This window comes from Lissotriton helveticus, chromosome 9, assembly GCF_964261635.1.
Source record: "Lissotriton helveticus chromosome 9, aLisHel1.1, whole genome shotgun sequence".
NCBI lineage: Eukaryota > Metazoa > Chordata > Amphibia > Caudata > Salamandridae > Lissotriton > Lissotriton helveticus.
The window spans coordinates 1,053,260,665-1,053,284,519 of record NC_136070.1 but is presented as its reverse complement, the minus strand read 5'-3'; the positions used below and the strand labels follow the sequence as shown (position 1 = coordinate 1,053,284,519).

Genomic DNA, 23,855 nt, shown 5'->3' with positions numbered 1-23,855 from the left:
TGGAGAGCATTCGTTTTTGTGGGTTTAATAATTAAGACAGCACATGCATTTCGTTTGTCTAGAAAAAATCCTATTATCATGTGATACTCCTCTGACACTTTTCACTCCTATGTGCTTATACCATTGATTTGAAAGAATATAACTTTTTTTATTGCTGTTGACTTTGCCCCCTTCCCCTCCTCCCCATGGTTTACTGCAAAAGACAAGGTGGGTGGGGCTTTAGGAGAGTGAGTAAGAAAGGAAGAAAGGAGCGTGAGGAGCAAGAGATTTGAGAGGGAGAAGAGAGCATGAAAGAGAAAGAGAGAATGTGTGGAAAGAGAGAGTTAGATATAGGAGAGGGTGGAAGCGGAGCTGGTTTGATCATTTTTGCCAGACCTGTTTTTGATTTCACAAGCCGACCCTGTAGAGTAATACATCGCGTAGTAATGTGACCAAAACACAATGTTAACAGAATGACATGAACATTTGAATAATGTGTAGATTAGTAAATTGAGCTTACTCCCAAAACTCTAGAACAGCGCTCGTCATATTCGTGGTGTTAGCCATGCTGTAATTGGAGAAGCATCGTTCCGTGTTCCATGAGTTTCCACAGTGTTTCCAAGGGAGATTCTGTAACAAACAAAATTGCATGGCATTGTATTATTATCATCCACATTAGTCACGACCTAACTTGCATCATAATTCCGATCAGACTTTACAACAGCCGTGGTGCCTCTTCTGCACAGACTGCACATTTGGATACCCTAATAAGCCCGTAATTTACGCGAATATTTCTAGGTAGTAAAGAAAAAGGTTTTTTTAATTAACTTTAAAGTAGGATTATACTGCCCAGGGTACCTTAAAAATGTACTTCGCAGTATATACCAACATTATTTTCAACAACAATTCAACTAATTGTTAGACGATTAAAAAGTGCTTTTTTACAGGAATACACCAATGGAGTTGAGATTATGTACCAATGCAAATGTAAAAGGTAGATGTAAATTTCAATTTCAGTTGCTGAAAAAAGTGTGAGGCGCTGAAGCATGGATTAGTATTCCTGCAGGATTTTAATAATATTACATATTGCAACAATGTGGTGCCAGGCAAGTGGTTTTGTGCAGTGAGAGAATTATCTGTTTCAGTGGGAGAATATAACGAGAACAGCTGCGCTAGCTCAGAGAATAGCACTTGTTTTTATGCACTTGTACTGTCTAATTTGCATTAAAAAACTTGGAGGCATATTTACAAGGGCATTGAGCCAACTGAGCTTCACTTTTTAGAATGCTCCGGTGGCGCAATGTCCTGCTCCATATTTGTGTGGCTTAAAGCCGCTTTGTAAATATCGTACCCTTTCACACAGGCTTCTGAAAGGGGTGTACGGTGGGTGTTGCTGTGGGCATTTCACTGCAACAGCCCTTGCTTTTTGACGTTGCCCCAGATTTACAAGAATGTGTACATCTGGGGCAGCGCCCAAAATTAACACCACTGAATAGAATGTGTTGTATGGCTGCAACAAGGAGAAATACTTTTATTTCTCCAAATGTTTTCTCTTTCTATGTGTGCTGCATTACGCAGCACTCATAGAAGGACCACATTGCCTTTATGTGCAGGAACATGTTCCTCCCTGCACATAAACAATCATCCTGCAAAACAGGCACCCTTGAACCTTGGTGCACGGGTGCCTGAGTTGCATGGAATAATCCCTACAACGCAGGCACCCTTGCACCATGGAGCAAGGGTGTCTGTGTTGGCCCTAGGCACCTTTTTTAGCGCCAGTGCAAGTGAAAACACAGAGGTGCGCATCCCTGCATTTTTTTAAATGACGCGGCGCGGTGTAGCTAAATTGTTTGCAGCACCACGCCATTTCTTTGTCTATATATCCCTGATGCTCCTCTGACTTTATCAGATGGCACAGCTTGAAAACAGTGGGATGGTGTTGCTTCTTTCTGTCTCTTTGCTGGGCTGTCTAAATCATGCACTAACTCTGAGACATTTGGTGTTAAAGGCTTGCTTGTTAGACAGTGAAAGCACTTGAAAACAGGCGTTTTGTTTGCTCTGAGCCAGTGCAATTGTCCATGTTATATCCCTTAAAACATGAGGGCTGAATCAGCTCTGCTTCTCATTCTTCACAAAAGCCCATACAGAAATGAAAGTTTGAAAGGGGAAGCAAGTATCATTATCAACATTTGAATTTTAAATGTGACATAATTGCCTCCTTATCTCCTTAAGTGACGCGGTTAATAATGCATAATTGGGGAACACATTGATTTCAGCAACCTGCATATGCTCACATTTTATGAATAGCTACTAATTGCTCTCCCCGCAATAACAAGTCATCACTCTTGGGCTGCAAGAATGGTTGCAAAGCATTTGTGCATTCCTTTGTGAGTCACAAGGGGTTAAACATTCCTTAAGATGCCCCTTTCCCTTGTGACTCATAAGAGCTTGTAACATACACCTTGCAACGCGCAGTACAAATTGAGGTTCAAAATACACATTTGTAAGACAACCGATTAATATTTGGAGTCCTTTCCAAACAATAAGTCTAAAACCTTGTTGGGTCCAACACACTAATTCAGTAAATAGGCCTGGGCTCAACCTCTGATAGCTGACACACAGAACAGACAAATGTAACTTAAGGAAAATTGTGTAATGTATTTAGTGGCACCAAAGCAATTAAAAAAGCAAACCACAGCACAAGAAAAAATATTACAACCAATATATAACAGTAGATACAATTGTAAATAGCTAAACAACTATAACTTAATACAGTGAACTAGAAATATGCATTTTTATAATTTAATGGGGGAAAGCACCAAGAAAGAGTAGAGGCCAAAAAAGAAGTCACTGTTCGAGGTTAACTTGACACAAAGTGCAATTTCATGCACGCCACAATAGAGCAGAGGTTAGATACATCAAGCAGGTTGTCCTAGTCAAAGATTTTACTTTCTGACTCAGTCTCCTAAATGGAAGTCATAACCCGTCATCGAGGCAAGGTTGAAGTTCTATGGAAGCCAATTAGCTATTTGACTAGGTCCTCTGAAACTTCAAGCTGACGTTTTCCCATCGGTTCAATACTTTTCATGCCTTTGAATAGCACCCATTGGAATGGCAGGGGACATTAAGCCTGCCCTCCCGATTGTACTCCGTCTGTCAAATTGAGATGGTCATATCTGTACTTTAAATGGAACCGCTGTCCAGGTGGTTCCCTTCAGGGTATAAAAATGTTGGTGTACACCAATCTTTAAACTTTGTTTCTTTTTCAGAAACAAACTCAAAAAGCAGTTTTTGGTCTGAAAAAAAAGAAACTAGTTACTCCTGCACCCTGAAAGTTTTCTTCCATTGATGTAGGGGTCAATATTGTTTTTTATGTCCCTTAGCACCAGGCTTGCCTAGCAGTGATGAGCAGAAAAAAACATTACACAGTCTGCTCTAACTAGAGCATTCAGTGTGACAGCTTTACTTAATCGACCCTACTGCATCGGAGTAAGCTTTACATGGATGGAAATAACAGAGGCTCCAGCAACAGAAGTCTTATCACCTGCCAATCTCTAAATGAGATGGGTGAGCCAAGAGTTGGTGGACGGGATAATCTGCCACATTTGCAAAGTACCCATTATGACAAACTCTCAATTAGCCCTATGATTCTTTTTTGTAACTCAAAATATTCCAGCGAGGAAAGCCTGAAGCTGTATCTGACAAAGACCCCTCTTGTTCTTCATGCCCAAAAATTGTCTCACACTTCAAAAGGTTTTGGTTTGAAACACAACTGGCAAATGAGATCAACAGTGATTTGAGACGTCATCACGGCCTTCAAAGAAAAAAAATGAGGAAATAGTGGAAAGACTCAAAGATAACAAGTTACAAAGCACCACTAGAGAGGAGGGATGCCACTCGCAGTCGGTTTTGGGACTTTGGAATCCTGTGTTGCCGTCTTTTGGTGGAGCTGAGCTGCCCTTTGCAGGGCTATTAACTGTGCGTTTGGACTTTGCTGACCTTGCCTACCAACAGGAGACCGGGACTGCGAGGCCCACCAGGCAGTGCGTCCTTGACATCCCGCACACCTGCCACCTCTTCCCGTGTCTCCTCCCCTCTGCTGTTTCCTCCTACCAGTCTCGTTCAAACACGACTCGCGGCCCCCGCTCCGCGGGTACAGCTCGCAGTCGGTTTTGGGACTTTGGAATCCTGTGTTGCCGTCTTTTGGTGGAGCTGAGCTGCCCTTTGCAGGGCTATTAACTGTGTGTTTGGACTTTGCTGACCTTGCCTACCAACAGGAGACCGGGACTGCGAGGCCCACCAGGCAGTGCGTCCTTGACATCCCGCACACCTGCCGCCTGTTCCCGTGTCTCCTCCCCTCTGCTGTTTCCTCCTACCAGTCTCATTAAAACACGACTCGCGGCCCCCGCTCCGCGGGAGCCGCTCGCAGTCGGTTTTGGGACTTTGGAATCCTGTGTTGCCGTCTTTTGGTGGAGCTGAGCTGCCCTTTGCAGGGCTATTAACTGTGCGTGTGGACTTTGCTGACCTTGCCCACCAACAGGAGACCGGGACTGCGAGGCCCACCAGGCAGTGCGTCCTTGACATCCCGCACACCTGCCGCCTCTTCCCGTGTCTCCTCCCCTCTGCTGTTTCCTCCTACCAGTCTCGTTAAAACACGACTCGCGGCCCCCGCTCCGCGGGAGCCGCTCGCAGTCGGTTTTGGGACTTTGGAATCCTGTGTTGCCGTCTTTTGGTGGAGCTGAGCTGCCCTTTGCAGGGCTATTAACTGTGCGTTTGGACTTTGCTGACCTTGCCTACCAACAGGTGACCAGGACTGCGAGGCCCACCAGGCAGTGCGTACTTGACATCCCGCATACCTGCCGCCTCTTCCCGTGTCTCCTCCCCTCTGCTGTTTCCTCCTACCAGTCTCGTTAAAACACGACTCGCGGCCCCCGCTCTGCGGGCGCCGCTCGCAGTCGGTTTTGGGACTTTGGAATCCTGTGTTGCCGTCTTTTGGTGGAGCTGAGCTGCCCTTTGCAGGGCTATTAACTGTGCGTTTGGACTTTGCTGACCTTGCCTACCAACAGGAGACCGGGACTGCGAGGTCCACCAGGCAGTGTGTCCTTGACATCCCGCACACCTGCCGCCTCTTCCCGTGTCTCCTCCCCTCTGCTGTTTCCTCCTACCAGTCTCGTTAAAACACGACTCGCGGCCCCTGCTCCGCGGGAGGCGCTCGCAGTCGGTTTTGGGACTTTGGAATCCTGTGTTGCCGTCTTTTGGTGGAGCTGAGCTGCCCTTTGCCGGGCTATTAACTGTGCGTTTGGACTTTGCTAACCTTGCCTACCAACAGGAGACCGGGACTGCGAGGCCCACCAGGCAGTGCGTCCTTGACATCCCGCACACCTACCGCCTCTTCCCGTGACTCCTCCCCTTCAGCCTGTATTTTGTATTTAGGCAGTCTTACTGCGCGTTAGCGGGACGCGTGAGCGGGACTAAGCCCGGACAAAGGGCGGGCCGTCTGTGGCCGTCAGAGGCTGAAGTAGGCTGGGCTGGGCCCTGTCCCTTTGGTTTATGTTTTTGATATCTTTTATTGGTTTTATTCTCTCTATAGTTAGAGTTTTATATTATTGCTTTGTATTTTAGCTCCTCTCCTCCACAGGATCTTTGTTTGTTTTAAATATGACGGCGAAAAAACTTCGCTCAGGTCGAGTATTAGTGGGGAGGACAGGTTCTAAAACGAAATCTAATCCCCTGTGGAACAAAATTAACTCTACTCTGCAATTGAAAGGTCAATGTCAATTGTTTAATTTATGGGAAAGGGGTAAGGAAAAAATTTCATTAGATGCTTCAAATCCTGTCGATCTAAAGGGTGTAGTCTCAGAGGTAGCTCCTCTCCCTACTCAAGATATTATTAATTTGTCTGATATTCCATTATCGCTTCATCTTGGGAACACCTCCCTTGAAACAGTGGGGAGTTCTCCCCCTGCACAAAGGCAAATGGAGCATCCTTTTGGGGCTTCTGGTTCTATTAATTTAAAATCCTCCAATGACTTATTTATAAAATCACCTGAGGTAACAGTAATTAATCCAACCTTTCCGATTAGAGAGGAATTAAAAGTCTCTCTTGGCCCTTCTCACTCTAAGTCGATTATGGAGGCTGACTTCACTTTACCTGATATTGACTTACGGGTGCAAAAGAGGTACTCGAGGTCCGTTCAAGCTAAAGCCACGGTCACGTCAATTGATAATGAAGCCCCCACTACCACTAGGCTTCATCTCTACAGTAGTACCCCTTCCAATAAATCAGATTTCTCTCTAGCCGAACTAAACCTCTCTTCCTGCCATGGCACTAATTTAAATAACCTCCTTCCAAGCTCTCCGATTGGTAATAATAATTTAATTTCTAAAACCATGTCGTCTTTGGAACATTTGTTATCTTCCATTCTCGGATTATTGGAAAAATGTGTTGGTGGCTCAGATTGTGTCCTAGATACGGTTACCCAAATCCTTAGGGTTTTATTACTCAAGAATGGGGGGTCCATTCTTGAGTCTCATCCTGAGTCTGACAACTTATTGTTGAATCCAAATAAAGACAAGAGGTTACTCAAGGAGATGGAAAATTTAGCCCTATCCCAAAAGGATATGAAGCCAGTATCTGATGGGTGGATTGGAAATAAGCTAGCAAGTATTCCGGAAGATCTCAGTGTCCCCAATGTAGTATCTGCCAGAAGTAATTGTATTGCCATCCTTGATGATGTGATAGAACCCATGATAGATTTAGTTAATTCTCAAAATTCTGAAATACCCCCTGTATTTCCCATATTTACTCCACATTTAAGGCCGGGAAAAGAGGCTCCCATTGAACTCCCAATTAATGATGCCGATGTAGCCCCTACAATGCAAAAAAAGAATAGAGCTAAAAAAAGGAAACCTGTCTGAAGATTTTATAAAAAAAGACAGAAGAAACTTAATTTTGAAAATAACTTAGAGATCTCTTTAGAAAAATCTTGCCAGAAAGAGTCATCTCCTAATTCTTTGAATGACTTAACTGGGGTATCCCAAGGGGACCAGGTGAATATTACAATTGTCTCCACAGGTCCTTTGAGAAATCAGAACCTGTTGAATCAAATTTTCCCGTAAATGTTTCACCTCTAATTCTCAATCCTTTGGCTATGCCATTTCAGGATCTTCCTGTAATTGAGCCTGTCCCCTCTTTGCCCACCCTGAAGAAAGAAAGAGTTGATACCGTCTTCCTGGATTTTATTCCTCTTTTTGATTCCGATCTTATTTTAAACAGATCGGCCCTTATCAAGTGTTTCCAAGACATCGAAAGTCTAAAACTAATTCAAACCTCCGACTTAGACTTGGTAACACTCATGAATTCCGCTATGGGGAAAACAGCCAGAGTTAAGTTTCACTCTAAATTGGTATTAAATCACATCCTACACTGGGCAGCGGAATTACAAATTAGAGGGATAGATGTTGCCCCTTTCTTCAAAGAAGAACAGGGTAACAAATCGTCCACAAATTTGTTATCCATTCATGGAGTTAAGTCGTTCACTTCAGACTGGTCTTTAGCTAAGAATAAAGATTTAAAAATTCAAGTAGCAAATAATGAACGCCAAGTACTGTATAAAAATCCTCCTCCTCTTAAACCAGTTTTGATGAATGATTTATCTAAATGGAGTTGGTTGCCGGGTGTCCTCTCAAGTAAATCCACTTCTTCCCTTAAACCTCATTTAAATTTTTAACATTGATTTGAAGATTATTTCTTGGAACATTGCGGGTTTGAAGAACAGTCCAGATAAAATGCTATTTTTACAATCCTTAGCAGCTGACATTATTTGCCTTCAGGAGACTTGGGTGGATGGTAAACTGTTGATGGAAAAAGACTATTTCGTTTTAGATGGTAGTGCACTGCCCTCCAGGAGAGGTCATGTGAAGGGCAGAATAGCATGTTTACTCTCCAATAAGATTAATTGGAATTTTTCCCACTTCCTAGACCCGAATAAATTGTTCCAGGCTATAACTCTGAAAAATCTGGTTAAAGACGGTTCAAATAATTCGTTTGTTTTGATAAATACCTATATTCCCCCTGATACCTGCTTCAATGTTGGCCTAATGTCGCTTCTTTCTTTTATTTCTAAACTTATGGATGACCCTTCTCCTCCTTATGTACTATTATTAGGTGATTTTAACTGTAGAATTTCCAACTGTGGTCTTGATTTATTCAGGAAAAAGTATAAGGAAGAATCTCTCCATATCCCACAAGCGCAATTCCCGGCGAAATTAGGTCCAATAAAAGAGGGAAATTACTCTTGGAAGGTCTTTCTAAGGTGGATTGCATAGTAATAAACGGTAGGCTTCCATCTGACACCCCTGCTGCTTTTACTCATAAATCAAAAAATGGAGAATCGATTATTGATTATGTGGTGGCTGTTACCTCCTTTTTTCCATTTATGAAGGATATACTGGTTGTCGACTCTGTATTAAGTGACCACAAGGTCTCTTACAGTCGATCTCAAACCCCCTGTCGGACTCCTGGCATATTGATTCTAATCTAGTGAGTTTTGGAGCTAAGTCAGGGAAATGCTATTGGAATTGTGGGGTCATTAAAAATCTACAGAGTCTTTTGGTATCAACTGTGGAGAATCTGTCCCAATGGAATGGGAGGGAACTTCTGGGCTTTTCAGATTTTTGGGTTTTAGTAACCTTATCTGCTAGGAAAGTTCCTCTTATTAAAAAACCTTCAGTCTTACCCAAACCCCTTCGGCAATTAAACATTGAAATAAATTGATAAGAGGGCAATATTTACTATTTAACAAAGATCTGTATCATAAATTGGTCCTGCTAAAAAGAAGGAGAACGAGGTTGAGGGCTAGATTAAAAAGAGACAAGGATGATTCTTTATGGATCAAACTTCGGGAATCCTCATATAAGGGCCATGCCAGGACATTCTGGTCTTTAATTGCCGAAGGTTGTGGCTCTAGATCCCGTCCCACGCCAATCTCCATAGAAGAGCAGATTTGGGTTCAATATCTCAAGCAATTGTATAGCAGTAATGACATACAACAGGATAATGATCCTTTGTATGAGGATCATCTCCCCTATGATCCCCCGTCCGAAAAGGATATCGAATTAGCTATTAGGGGCATGCGCTCTTCGGGCGCGGTTCCGATTTCTGCTCTAAAACAACATTGCGAACTATGGAGTAAAATTCTCTATCCAGTGTTTAAATTTTGTTTTATTAGCGGCACTGTTCCTACATCTTGGAAAGGGAGCAGACTAGTTCCTCTCTTTAAGAAGGGAGCTAGAGATCTCCTCAGAACTATCGCCAAATTGCACTTTTAGACGCTATTGGTAAGGTTTTTGCTGAATGTCTCCTTAATCTAATTAACAATTGGGTGTCCCTGGCTGATATCTTACCCTATGAACAAACTGGCTTTAGGAAGAGGCATGGTACCCTTGATAATTTGACCGCACTTCAAGTTTTAACAGAGAAATATGTCAAGGTTCGTGGAGGGCGAGTTTATGGCGCCTTTATCGATTTCTCCACAGCTTTTGATAAAGTGGATAGATCAGTACTGTGGGGAAAGTTATTCGATTTGGGGATGCCATCCTCTCTCATTAGATTGGTTCGTGCTTTGCATACGGATACCTGATGTAGAGTGTTGCTAGAGGGGGGAAGAGGTCTGTCTAAAATTATTGCTACATCCAATGGCTTAAAGCAAGGATGCCTGTTAGCTCATTTGCTGTTCTCTTTATATGTAGCCGATTTACCCCAGGCTCTTTCTGCAAGTACCGGTATTGCTCCGAATTTGGGGGGTTCCCCAATTATATGTCTTATGTACGCTGACAACATTTTAATTCTTGATTTAACGCCTAAAGGGTTGAATATTCGTCTGCATGCATTACACAAATATGCAGGAAAGCATCACTTGACAATAAACATCGCAAAAAGCAAAGTGATGTGTCTATCGGGCAGGAAAAATCCCAAATATGTAAACTTTCATTGGACTGTGGGGGGCCAAAAATTGGAAACAGTAAAATCTTATACTTTCCTTGGCAAAATTGTTATGAGCAATTTAAGTGAAAAAGCCCACATTGCCAATAATATCCGGAAAGCTATTGTCCAAGGAAAGAGCTTGGTGTCCTTATATAAGGCCACAGGCAGAAGACACCTTTCGATATTGTTGGAGGTTTTTATAGCAAAGATACCCGCCTCCTTACTTTATGGAATGGAATTAATTGATATAAAATGTTGGAGTTTCTTGAACTCCTCTGAAGGTAAAATCCTACGTAGCCTTTTTTCTGTCAATACAGCCAGTTCAACAGCTGCTCTTAGACAGGAACTTGGTTTACGTAGCAGTTAGGTTCAAGGTTTAGCGGGGAGTGTTCGCTGGGCTTTTAGCCTGGCTAAGGGTGAACCTGGCACGTTGCGTTATCTCATTAAATCTGAGCTACTGGGGAATCTTAATGAACACTCCTTGATCCTAAATTTTTTTAGATATGCTGTGAAGCATTTACAATTAGATGAAGAAGTTTTATTTTCTTTATCGTCATATCAATTGAAATTCCTTCTGAAGTCTGCATCTTGGGAATTAGGGTTTAGATTAGACAGGGAGTTTCGCATTCAGAATAAGGGCACCACTCCAGTCATTGATTCCTGTATGATTAGGAAAGGGCAACCTTATGTTCCATGGAATATTCCCCACGGAGTTAGGCGTCTGGTGCTTTTATTAAGGCAGGATCTACTCCCTTTGAAATCACTCCTATCAAAATGGTATGGTTCATCAGCCATAAGTGATTTTTGTAATATGAATAATCAAGATTTGCCGCATGTTATGTTTGTTTGCCCAGCTCTAATGTCGCACAGGTGCAAGTGGTTAAGACCGATTTGCCTCCAATTGAATATTTTATCTGCTACTGCTTTCATTGTGGCCATGAATAACCCCCCAAATGAAATGTTTTGTTTTAAATTGTTTAATTTTTTTAAATGTTTCTTGAATCTGTATTAGGCGAAAGTTTTGTCGTCCAGTTTCATTATGTATGTTTCCATGTTTTTTATTTCTTGATGTATTTATAATGTTCCTTATGAAGTTTTTTGGAATGTAACATTTTGTCTTTTATGTGGATCTCATGTGAGTTCCGTAATCATAAGAAAATAAACTTGAAACTTGAAACTTGAGGAGGGATGTAGGTAAATAGTCAGTCATGTTAACAGGTTTACTCCCAAGCTTTTTCAATATAGGGGCGGCATGCGCTAATTTAAATGGATCTGTGATGAACCTGAGAGATAGAAAGGATGTGGGTACCTTAAATGTTAGGAAGCTTTTAGTTGAATTAGATCAAATGCACGAGCTCTTTAACAACAATGGGCATCTAATATTCGAGTTAAAACATCTAAAACTATGAAAGCTTTTATGGGAAGAAAAAAGGGTAAACAAGACTGGGAAGGAACCCTAATGGATGGGAAGAAGTGAAAGTAGGTTCTTAGTTGAAAAGCTCTTAAGTATCACATCACGAAACTCTTTAGAAGATGTGACAGATGGTTAGAGGTCAGAAGGTTCATTAGTTCTTTAATGCTTTACAAAAATCGCTTCTGTAAAACATGGGATAAGTACATCATGATGGAATAGAAATTCTTATGTGTATCCTTGACACTTTTTTATGCCGTATACAAGATGAATCATACCGAATTTTACAACCGGCTTTTCAGTTTCTGTGCATGATTTTGGATTGCTGAACATTCATTTTAGCATCTGTTACGAAGCTATTAAATGCAGCTGTTTTAGGATGGCAAAGTGCGTTTTTATGAACCAGAGCCAAGGCCTGTGCAGCCCAAATTATTCTCTAGCAATAAGAAGCATCTTGTTTGAACACAGACATGGCCACAAAAAACAAGGTAGAGCTCAGCATCAAATGTTTGAGTAAGTCCGAGCGTTTTTTGCATGGAAGCTACTCACAGAGAAGCCGAGGAAATACTTTAAAATGCAAAGAGCAATCACCCAAATCTATCACAGACCAGGTAAGGAGATTATTGAATTGCATTGTATTGAATTTTGTGCAGAGATTTCCAATCCATCTCAAACTTCAAAGTTGCTTCAGCATTGTAAAGTATATAGCTGCACTATTTGCTATGCATGCTTGATAGAGTGATGTTTTTAGACGTGTTTGTGTGTAAAGAATTTTAGTTGAAAGAGTGATCTGAGCAATCCCGATCACATAGCTAGCCATGGTTGTCGAATGCACTTTGTTAATTTAGTTTCCAAACATTCATTCAAGCGTCATGATTTTTTTATATTGAATACATATTTGTTTACTTCGTAGAAGCTACAATTAGTGTCCCAACCATAAAGTGACTAGCTATCTTTCTATTAAAGATGCAAGTCAAATAAATAATTGTTAATCATATTAATATAACAACAAATGGTGATAACAGCACCAATGCATTTAGGGCCAACCCTTTCTTCTGTGAAAATTATCCAATTGCAAATTGAAACAAACAAAAACACCATAATCACAAAGCATTAGTAAACTCAATACGAGTATCATACTAGCATACTAATGTGTTTACCAAGAATATAAAGTCTGGGGCTTATTTATGAGCACTTTTGCATACCTCTTGCACTATGCAAGAGCGACGCAAATGGAAACTGAGATTTATGAAACCTTGCGTGGCTTCATAAATCTTGAGTAATGTGACGCAGTGCAAATCACTGCGTAACATTACTCTGCACGAGGGAGGCATTTCCATGGAAGTTGAATGGTTCTTCCTACGCAACATCCATTGATTTTGACGCATCCCAAGATTTACAAAGACAGGTGAACCTGGCAATGTGCCAAAACGTTACACTGCCCCAGGAGAGGTGTAACAAGGAGAAATATGTGTATTTATCCTTGTTTTTTCCGCATTCTATATGTGCTGCAGAATTCAGCACAAATAGATGGATGAATTCTGTAGCACACACAGAAGAAGGAAAACCCCTCTCAGGATTGATTTTTTGCAGTAAGGTGAATGCGGCGTATTCCTTAAATATCGTGCATTTCTGCCCTTTCCCGTGATGTAGTGCAGCGCAGCAAGGTGACTAGCTGTGCTGCACTGCACCACTTTTTCATAAATTTGCCCCCCAGTGGTTACATAGTGTAATTAACACAGGTAATTACCACCTATGATTTGAACATGACATGCTTCTGCTAGATTTGTAATTCTAAAAGATGATCTGCTATTTATCCATACGATAATATCGAGAATTATGGTGCCATGCCTGTGGCTCAGAGATGTGGTTTAAATTTGCTGCGGTGAATGTGTAGTTGTGCTTAGCATGATGTGAAGTGTAGAGATGGATAAGGCTGCATCTGTATATACCCATAATGATTATCATCTTGGCTTCTCCTGTTGAATGGGTTAGCTGATATGACAACCTAGCTGGTTATATCTATTATTAGTGAGATGCAAACCAAGGAATAACCACACATACCACAATATTAGTTCTGCAGGATTCACCAAACACCACATACAAAGTCCAGGCAAATAGTGACAGAATCTATTTTGCAAAGCAAAAGAATAATTGCAAGGATTTCTTGGTAAAAAACTGAGAGTGGTCAGTCTTTTTTAAAAGAACGTTAAACAATGCACATAAAGAAACATGGTCAAGAACAAAGTATCTGTAAAACACAGAATGACTACATGTGGGATTTGATACTTATGCCAAGTTCAGCTTTATGATTCACATCACACAAAGGTACAAAATGCCTGGCACCAACTGGCTATGCTCTGTGAAGAATACCTCGATACTGGAAATAGAAATCAGTGATGGTGAATGTTGTCGAAGCATAGGGCCTGTCATATCTCAATGGATGGCAAGATTCTGCTTGTTAAAGAAGAAATGTGACAAAGCACTCCTTAGTTATCCGGAGGGTAATCGGTTATTAGTTAATCTTGTTGTGTGTGAGGGGATATCACCTCCTGATCGTGGGTGTAAATCAATGAAAAAGTTAGGAACAGCGTCCCCTAGACGCACCACAGTCAGTCCCAAATGGGATTAGTATTCAGGTCAATCCTAAATTAATTTATGAATTTGCATATCAAATTGATGACTCCATTTCTTGTTCAATAAATCAAAGAATGTATAATGAAGCTTATAAGCGGAAGCGTGAATAGTCAATTGCTTTTATTCTTAGCATGATGTTTCATTCTATTCCAGGGAAATCATACATTACATCCCAATGCATTTCGGGCTATGCCCTTCATCAGAAGTTATCAATTCTAAAAAAAACAACAACAAAATTAGGTTTATGAAATACATTGATAATCAAATTCAGGATCAGTGTAATTTCACAAGCAACAACGTGGAAGTCTGTTAACAAAAACAATCACATTTTGCAAATTACGGTCTCTGTTTACATAAGCTGATATATAGAAAAGGACATTCTATGTCATTCTAACATATATACCATGCCTTATTGTCACCACAGACTTATCGAGATGTGAAATTCTTAAATAGACTAAGTCATGGGCCAAAGTTGTGAAAGTACAATAAATACATTGTCTTGTCTCCAGAAACCATGTACATGTGAAGGAAAATCGCATAGATTTTCCCATTGCCTTAAGCATGTATGTGTGCATGCATAACTCTGTAAATAAAAATGAATTTGACATGGGCAAAGCACAGAATGTTAAGGAATGAATCTCTTACATGGAATCAAATATGTGAGTTAACTGAAAACATGTAAAAATAATTCCGCTGATTTGTGAACCTGTGGGTGAGCGTAAAAAACTAAAGGTTAAAAAATAGAGTTGATTAAATATAAATCAGACCAATGTCTTAAAAAATAAATCGACTCTAAGGACCGGCGTATAAACCAACATTTTACATGGAAAGTGCACGTATAAATCAATGAAACACTCGGCTGCCGAACTTTGCATATGTATTAGGAAATTGGATCTCCCGGTCAATTTCCTAAAAACTGTGGATTTGAAGGTTCAGGCAATGCTGTAAAATTGTGAGTTCAAGTAAGTTAAAATTGGAGCGCCATGTAATTTTGTGTAGAGATACGGTTTGTTCGAATAAAACCCATTCGTAACAAGTGTGTGGGTTATTTACAATAAGTTCCATAGCTAATGACCCGTGCGGGTGTGTGTTGAAACTGTTCGCAAGGCAGGTTAAACACACTCCTGGCGTGTACGCTTTCTTAAAGATGCAGTGTGTGGGATTAACACCGCTTGTAGCGAATGCGCGTTTCCCCCAGCTGACGGCCTGTGCGGGTGTGTGTGTTTTAATAGTTCACTAGATTAGTTAAACTGCCTCATGATGGTTGGCCCAGGGTGTTGTTAAAAAAATTAATCCTTGGTAACATAAGTTAAATAAATGAGTTAACAGCGAGCTATACGTGGACTTTCTTCAGTGTTATACAATTTCTACATTCAAATCTGCGATGGTGAAACCACCAGGTTAATCATTTACCCAAAAGCGTCTGGCCGAGCGGCCTGGTAAACTCTATCAGCGTTTATAGCGGTCCCCATGTTAGTTTCCCTTCAATACCTTTTTGGCAGAGCCCAAAGAAAGGGGACTGACGTGACGGGTGTTGGTTTGCACATAAAAACATGATCACCACCATATAGCACTATCACCACCATATAGCACTACCACCACCACTATAGCAAAAACATATGTCTATAAAGTGGTGAACCATTCACCAAAAGGCAGGAGTCTGCCAGTAACTATAAGAGGCAGCTGTCTTAAGGGTGGGCGGAATTTGCGTAGGTGCGCTACGCAAAGCTCCACGAAATGACAAAAAATCTCAGCGAGCACGCAAAAGTTCAGTGAAGACACGGAATGGCTTGTTTTGCCCGTTCACGGTGCTTTTTTCCTGTTCCCGGACATTGTTTGCGTGTTTGGGGAGAAATATCTTGCGAACAACATTTTGAAAGCGCGAACAAGCAAAAAATTCCGCGGATCGGAGAATTTTTGGTAATTCTGCTTTCTCCGTGGAACGCGGAATAACCCAAATTTGCGAGCAGAATGGAATTTACCGCCCAGGCCTAGTGTATACAATGACGTGATGCGTCACCCAATTTGATTTGCAAATTAAAATTAATTTCGGATTGACCTGAAATCTCATTTCAGACTGACTATGGGTGCGTCTAGGGAAGGCTGTTCCCTGGCTGGGAGAACGCTAATGTTTTCGATATTCTGCTTGTAGTCATCTCTGAGATTCATATGACTCTTTCGAAGAGAGACGTCTTCCTGATCCAATCAGTAAAAGGTCTTTTAAGAATGACAGAATTTAACCCATCTTCAGCTGCATCACTATTCCAGCCTACCTATCGCTAAGGGCCCTTTGCCTCATCTACATGGCAGTCATTTGAAGCACCACTTTATATCTGACAACCATGGTTTAGACATTTGTTGACTCCTGCTTCACTCACAGCACCGCCAAAGCCTGTATAATCAGGGCAAGAAGGAAAAGACTAAACATTAAGTTATCTGCAGCTACAGGTTCTGAAATTCCACCCTATTACATATCTAGCCAGACCCTTACCACTGTCACCAACTCTGGAGGAAGCTGAAGACATAATTCTTTAAACAATGCCTGGTCACCTTTGCTTACAGGACCAATCTTAGTACTCAATCTTCAAGAGTGCTGTAGGCCTCTGCACAGATCTTCTGTCTTCTCATTACTGAGCAATGTCTGACTCCTACCTTTATGAATCCTCCTTCCCACCTCTATCATACATTTGATTTTACCATTTCTTTTCTGTTCTATTCTATATCTCATTTTCTATTGTAAACCCCATTTATAGTACAAAAATCAACTGATTGTCACTCATATGTTTCCAGTGGCATCTGGTGAGCATCGAAATTGGTGGACTGTAAACGCCTGTCTAGAACTTGATTTGAAATGTCCATTAATGAAATATTTGAATAATAAGCCATTTGAAAGGGGATAATACACTTATTGATCCGTGATTACACCTGATGGAGTGGAACTTGGTCCCCCGGACTCCCTTCCTGCCTGCCATTGCTGTTTGCATCGTAGAGGAGCAGCTCACAAGCTGTACCTAGTGCTATAAGCATCCTGCAACCCCCCAACCCCAAGTCTGGTACCTTGATTACACTTGGCTGGGGTGGGACTTTAACCCACAGCTTCCATTGCTGCCTACCATTGCTACCTGCATCATAGACAAGCTGCCCACACGCCATACCTAGCTCTATAGGTGGCCTGCAGCATGGGAGTCTTGATTACACTAAGCTAGGGTGGGACTTCGTCCCCCAGTCTCCATTTGTGTCTGTGTCCTATTGAGGAGTTGCCCACACACTGTACCTAGCGCTATGATCACCCTGAAGCCGCTGCAGCACAGGCATCTTGATTAAACTCGGTTGGGGGGGGACTTCGTCCCCCGGGCTCCATTGCAGCCTGCTATTGATGCCTTCATCATAGGGGGGCTACCCACAAGCCGTACCTAGCACTATAAATGCGCTGTAGCCCCCGCAGTGTGGGAGACTGGATTACACTCAGCTGGGGTGGGACCTAGTCCCCCAGTCTCCATTACTGTCTCTCATTGCTGCCTGCATCATAGAGAGGCCGCCCACACTCCGTACCTAGTGCTATAAGCACCCTTCAGCCCCCACAGCGCAGGAACCTTGATTACAATTGTCTGGGGTAGGACGTCATCTCCAGCTTTTATTGCTGCCATCATTTTCTGCCTCCATCATATAGAGGCCACCCACATGCTGTACCTAGTGGCAAAAGCGCCCTGCAGCCCCCGAATGTGCCTGGGCGAAGACCAGGTGAAGACCGGGCCAGTCTTTGCCCATCATTAACCGATGAGGCTGGGCCATCCCACTTTGTCCTAGGCCCCCTACTGCCATTAACAAGGTACAAGCTCCTTTTTCCTTATCTTTGTCTTTGTTAATTCACAATGGAGAAGAGGAAAGCTACAGGGTCAAAAAGAAACACAGCAGGTGCGGGGTTTGTGAAACTCTGTCACTATTACACACTATTTAAACACTCTTATGGGCATGCTGATCTCAGAAATAGAGTCTGTGGAAGAAAGTCTTGGCACCGTATGGCCCCAATCGCATCCATTGCCCTTGGAACCTAGAGTCGTTATTGGCAATGTTGAACCCCAAAGATCAACTCATGTATCAGAGCAAGGTATTAGCTTGGGTAACACTACTACTGCTGATTTACCCAGGCAAGTAAGTCACCTCTTCCACCATAGCACAATTTCAAGCTTTTTTCCTGACACTACCAAAGTAATAAAAGATAATCTTGTGAACCTAATTTCTCCCACTTCCCCTGAAGAGGAAAAAGAGAAAAAGGTCAGCAACAAAGCAGAAACAGAGTCATGGCCAGACTCATGATAGCTTGGATCATAACTCATCAGCTATAAGATCAGGGAACACCAATATGGACTGTGAGAGTATGACTAAAGACACAGAGGCCCTAAAGACTGCCCAAAGACAAGCTATGGTTATTTGCTCTGAATTTATATGTAAGATTGAACAAATTATGGCAGAATTTTTTCACAAAGTAGACAACAAACTGAGGATCATAGTGGAAACAGTTTCAATGTTTGGCAACCAGTCAGTTCTTGCCAACAAAGGTGAGCTGAGAGAGCCACACCTCATGGACAACCACATTTGTCCACTAAAGGATTTAACCACTGATGCAATTTAGGGAAGAAAGACACAACCAGTGGGAACAAATATACATATGACATTGAATTCTACGAACAATCAAAACCACTTTGCTGACTCTACACTGGTGCCCTATAAATCACAATGTAGTAACAATACCTTAAACCTCTCCCCAGATTTTACTCTTTGTGTTATTGTTTTAGAAGCTGTACCAGAGATCAGACCTTGCGAGAAGGAGGACTGCTTAACCTATAATGCGAAGCTGTACATTGGATAAACCCACAAACTGGCCTTTATGATGATCTCCATTACCAGACCTTAGTGACAAGAAGGATTGGATGGACTGAGCCATGTAAAACGAGTTCAAATGGGGACTGTGTGATAGTGAATTTTAAGAATTACCCCATTAGTGAGATCCTTGTTACGCAACCTATGTGGCCTAATTTCAGATAAAACATGCATTGAGGTACGTCCCCTACGATATTAGCCCACCATAGTTTGTTCCACAGCCAACAGAAAGGGGTGTGATATTCAAAGGGGTCATAGGAGCAGTTATGGTTCTACATTAAATCATTTTACCCCCCTTGAGTGGCTAAATTCAACCAACCGTGCCCTACACAAGGCCGCCTCAGACTTACTGACCTTGAAAGCAACCGAAGTCGGGGCAAAACACATCAGGTTGTTTGATGCGGCCTGTAAGGCTGCACACAAACAGTTAAAAGCCACCCTTCATTCAACCCCTAGATACCCTTCAGAGGTAAAGCAAACCCATTGCACCCATAAAGCCATACTTGAGGAGCGTAAGATCAAGATAAGGCAGAAGACATGGGAATAGTTGACAGAAGCAGGTAGGGTGATGAACTCTTCAAGATTCTGGGAGGTAGTATATTGTCCATTCTTTGAGGACTCAGGCACTTCAATAATGGAGTCCTTCATCCCATCCGATATCTGGGTACAGCATTAGACATATGTTGTCCACACATTTGAGACAGAACCCATCCCTGAGGATCTGGAGTTGCCTTTAGAGCCAGATGTGTGAGCCTTCAGCAACACATAGGTGTAGAGGAAGTGGCTGTGGCTATATCAAGGAGAACCGCTGGGAAGGTCCCTGTTGACATCTATAAATCTAACATATTTAGATTTAAATAGATGGAGATGATATATATAGATAACATATTTAGATTTAAATAGATGGAGAGGATGTAGCCTTATGGCTAGAGCGGTCGACCTCGAAGCTGGGGAACCAGGTTTGAGTCTTGACAATGACGCTCAACATCCTGTCATTCTGGACAAATCACTTAATCTCCCCGTACCTAAGAAAAATGAATTTGTCCATCTGTAACGAAACTGGTGCTCATGTAAAGGGCTCTGATACCCAATGTCTCTGGTCTAGTTTGTGCTATATAAAACTCTAATATATATATATATATATATATATATATATATATATATATATATATATATATATATATATATATATATATATATATATATATATATATATATATATATATCAGTCTCGGCTCCTCTTTTAACACATGTATTTAAAACCACCATATTATGCCAGCTTCCTGAGTCCTGGAGTAGAGCCATGATTGTACCCATTATTAAAAAGGGAATAGAAGCCTACCGGCCAATAAATTAGAGTGCCAAGATCCTTGGATGGGTTATCCTGTCACGGCTTGAATCATGGGCAGATGAACATGAGATATTTATTAAAGCACAGTTCAGCTTCTACCATGGGATTGTCATAATTGAGCAATGTTGCTCAATTTTCAAACTTAAACGTTCTGGCGGACGTAGGTTTGCAACACTTGCCCCCTGCTTATGGAATACCTTTCCACTGGAAATCCGGTTCTGCCAAGATCTTCTACCTTTTCGGAAAGCACTGAAGACCTGGCTTTTCAGACAGGCGTTTTAATCTTCTTCTCTCACCTTCGTTGTGTTACTGTCAAACTTAGCGCCAAGAAACTAATCAGTGTTAGTGCGCTCAATAAATGACTTAATAACATAACATAACATAACATAACATAACATAACAATGTTCAAAATTATATCTGATAGGAGGAAAATATGCATAAGAAAAAAAGGGGCACTCCATCTTGCATTTATAGACCTCTCAAGTGCATTCAACTTCGTTAACCGGTAAAAGGTATTGGACCTAATGGTTCAATTGGGGGTGGATAATGATCTGCTATTACTAATAAAGAGTCTACATGCTGAAACCTAAAGAGAGAAAACTGTTTGCAGGTGCTGTATTGTATAGACCCTCAGGCTACAACCCTTCAAGGCTCATCAACCTTCTCTCGTAATAGGTGACTTTAATCTATATCACGAAAACGCTGATGACCCATTATGTAGGCGGTTTGAGAATGACATGTATATCCTTCAGCTCAAACAATGGGTCTCTGGCCCAATTCACATCATAGGCCACACACAGGACTTATTATTCACTAATATTGAGTCCACCTTATTCCACAACATCCATCTCTTACTATAGACAGACCACTCTTTGATCAAATTCTCACTCACATTGCCATTAAACTAACATAAACATGCCAGCCTTTCCTCTCTTCCCAGAAAAAAATGGAGTAAAATAAACATGGGATCTTTTTTAAACAAATTCACTCTGACACCTCTCGATCAAAGGTCTTTACCTGATTCTTATCTAGCAAAGGCTAACTCTACTTTTGTTTATTCCCTGAATATCTGCATACCTTTAAAAGCTGCCAACCCTCCTCAGCAAAGTTCATCATCTGAAAAATGGTACTTGCTAGAGCTAAAATCTAAAATAAGAAGTGTAAATCATTTGAGAAAGTCTAGAAGCACTCTTGATCTCTTATGAATCACCAGAAATTAGAAGAAGAGATGAACATCTACCACAGAGCACTCAAAAGTGCCAAAAAGGTCTACTCCATTAAGCGACTGAAAGACAATAGCAGCTCCTCCAAGGAACTCTTCAAAATCGTAAAAGAACTTGTTCAACCAGTCTGACCATCACAGGCAATCATCACCACTGCCAGCCACTGTGAAGAACTTAGCAATTTGCACACCGAGCCCCCATTTTAAGCAGTTTTGTAGCACATATTTCTAACTAGTCCTTTTCTTGCACGGAATACACTGACAAATAAAATCAAGTGTTAATACTCCCCCTACCAAAGAAATCAGGCATTGAAGCCACAATTTTATCAAACTATCAACCAATCTCATTGCTCCCCTACATGTAGAAAGTTTTTGAAAAACGTGTATATACCTGATTTCTGACTTTCTGGAAAACAATTGCTTGCTAGACAGCTCCCAAACTGGATTTAGAGCAAATAATAGCACCAAATCTACTCTATTTGCCATTCTTGACAACAACAGATTAGAGGTAGAGCAGGGCAGGGCTGCAGTTCTGATTTTACTTGACCTGTCTTCAGCCTTTGATACAGTGTCCCATTATCTACTGATAATCAAATTGTTTGAGATAAGGATTTATTCTAAAGCACTAAAATGGTTTGGCTCCTTTGTGAACAAGAGAAAGCAAGCCACACAGCTAGATACATTCAGGTCTTTCCCACATATGTCGAAATGGAATATGCAATGTTACACCACATGTGCTACAACGCATGTGATTGCAACGCAGTAACGACCATGTTGTTACAACACAAACAATTACATCACAAGTCGTTTCTACGACTTGCTGTAGGGGGCGCGCTGGACTTAGGAATAGCATGATTTACTATTCCAAGTCCAGCTTGTGTAACAGTAGGCAAGGTGTTGGAATAGTAAATTACACTATTCCTTAGCCTAGTGAGACACCTACAGCAAGTCGTACAAACGATGTAATGGCTTGCATTGTAACAATGCAGTTGTTGTACCGACCGTTTTGTAATCACATGCGTTGTAACGTTTGTGATATAAACAATGTTTCCCATCCAAATGTAGAGTCCCTCAAGTCTCCCACTTGAGCCCCATACACTTTAATGTGTATGTCTCTGCCATTGAGTAAATTGTCAGGAAATGGGGACTCGAAGTATGTCCCTACCCAGACAATACCCAACTGGTAATTTTGATTGGTGACAAACTCCAGGAAACCAGGGAAAATATCACAAGCTGTCTAACAGAGGTATCAAGCTGGATGAGGACACAGTGCCTGAAACTGAACGCATAAAAGACAGAGAAACTGCTCTTAGGGGGAGCCCAACAGATCTGGGATTCCTCCCAGTGGCCAACCACCCTAGGCTCAGCCCCATAACCTACAAAAGTAGCAAATATTCTGGGAATTCTGACTGAAAATTCCCTATCTATGCTTGAGCAAGTAAACACCACATGTGGCAAATGCTTCATAATACTTTAACTTCTGAGGAAGCTCTTTTGGTGTATACCCATGGGTCTACCCAGAACCGTAGTCCAGGCTCTGGTTATGAGTCAACTAGACTATGGGAATGCTTTGTACATAGGCATGGTGGGCTATCTATTCTCCCATCTGCAAGTAATCCAAAATGCAGCTACTAGGCTTATTTGTAATAAAGACAGATTTAGCTCAGAAACACTTCAATGGTTGCCTGTGTGCAAAAGAGCAAAGTTCAACATCCGCTGTCATGCACATAACGATACAGTAAAGGGGGTGGTGATGGGGGTGGTGATGAACAGAGTATTCCGAATTAATGCAGAACACTCCTACCCAGTCAACAGATCAGGGCTTGATCCATCACCGTTTTTTAGCTCACTGCACCATCCCAGTTCAGAACCTGGCTATATGCAAATTAGTCTGTCCCTGGCCCAGTGCATCATGGGAACAGGGCAGACCAAACTACCAAGCCAATTCTTTCACTGGAAAGGAAACAAGCTTCCGGGGACCGGTTTCTGGCATTACAGCCGTCTTCGGCCCGGCTTGCTTGAATCCTGATGGTGCAGTGAGCAAGGGACTCGCATCCGAGTATACCCTACCACGCTTATGGTGGCCAAAACGAGCACATAAGGCACTCTACAATATGGGATCAATTATACTTCGGCATAAACTAGAATTCTACAAAACATCCCACAATCCGAGATCTCAGAATGTGGCATTAGCCAAAACAATGTGCTTTAAAAAATTGAGGGCAGGGGGCGCTCATTTCCCTGTTTAATAGCGGCTTAATGGAATTCACTGTCAATCAACATCTGCCTCACGGAAGACCACATCACCTTCAGAAAAAAACCTGAAAACAAGGTTCTTCCCAGATTAACCCCTAACTTTCCACTTTAATCACATCTATGGATTTCAGG

The 23,855-nt window shown here is 41.7% G+C and overlaps 1 protein-coding gene across 1 annotated transcript in view; it reads right to left on the bottom strand.

Moving 5' to 3' along the window:
* SLC6A1 (solute carrier family 6 member 1) overlaps window positions 1-23,855 on the bottom strand; it is a 598,500-nt gene that overhangs the window by 327,983 nt on the left and 246,662 nt on the right. Inside the window, exon 5 of the mRNA XM_078661404.1 lies at window positions 500-609. Within this exon, the coding sequence (XP_078517530.1) occupies window positions 500-609 (110 nt within the window). The remainder of the gene's footprint in view (window positions 1-499; window positions 610-23,855) is intronic.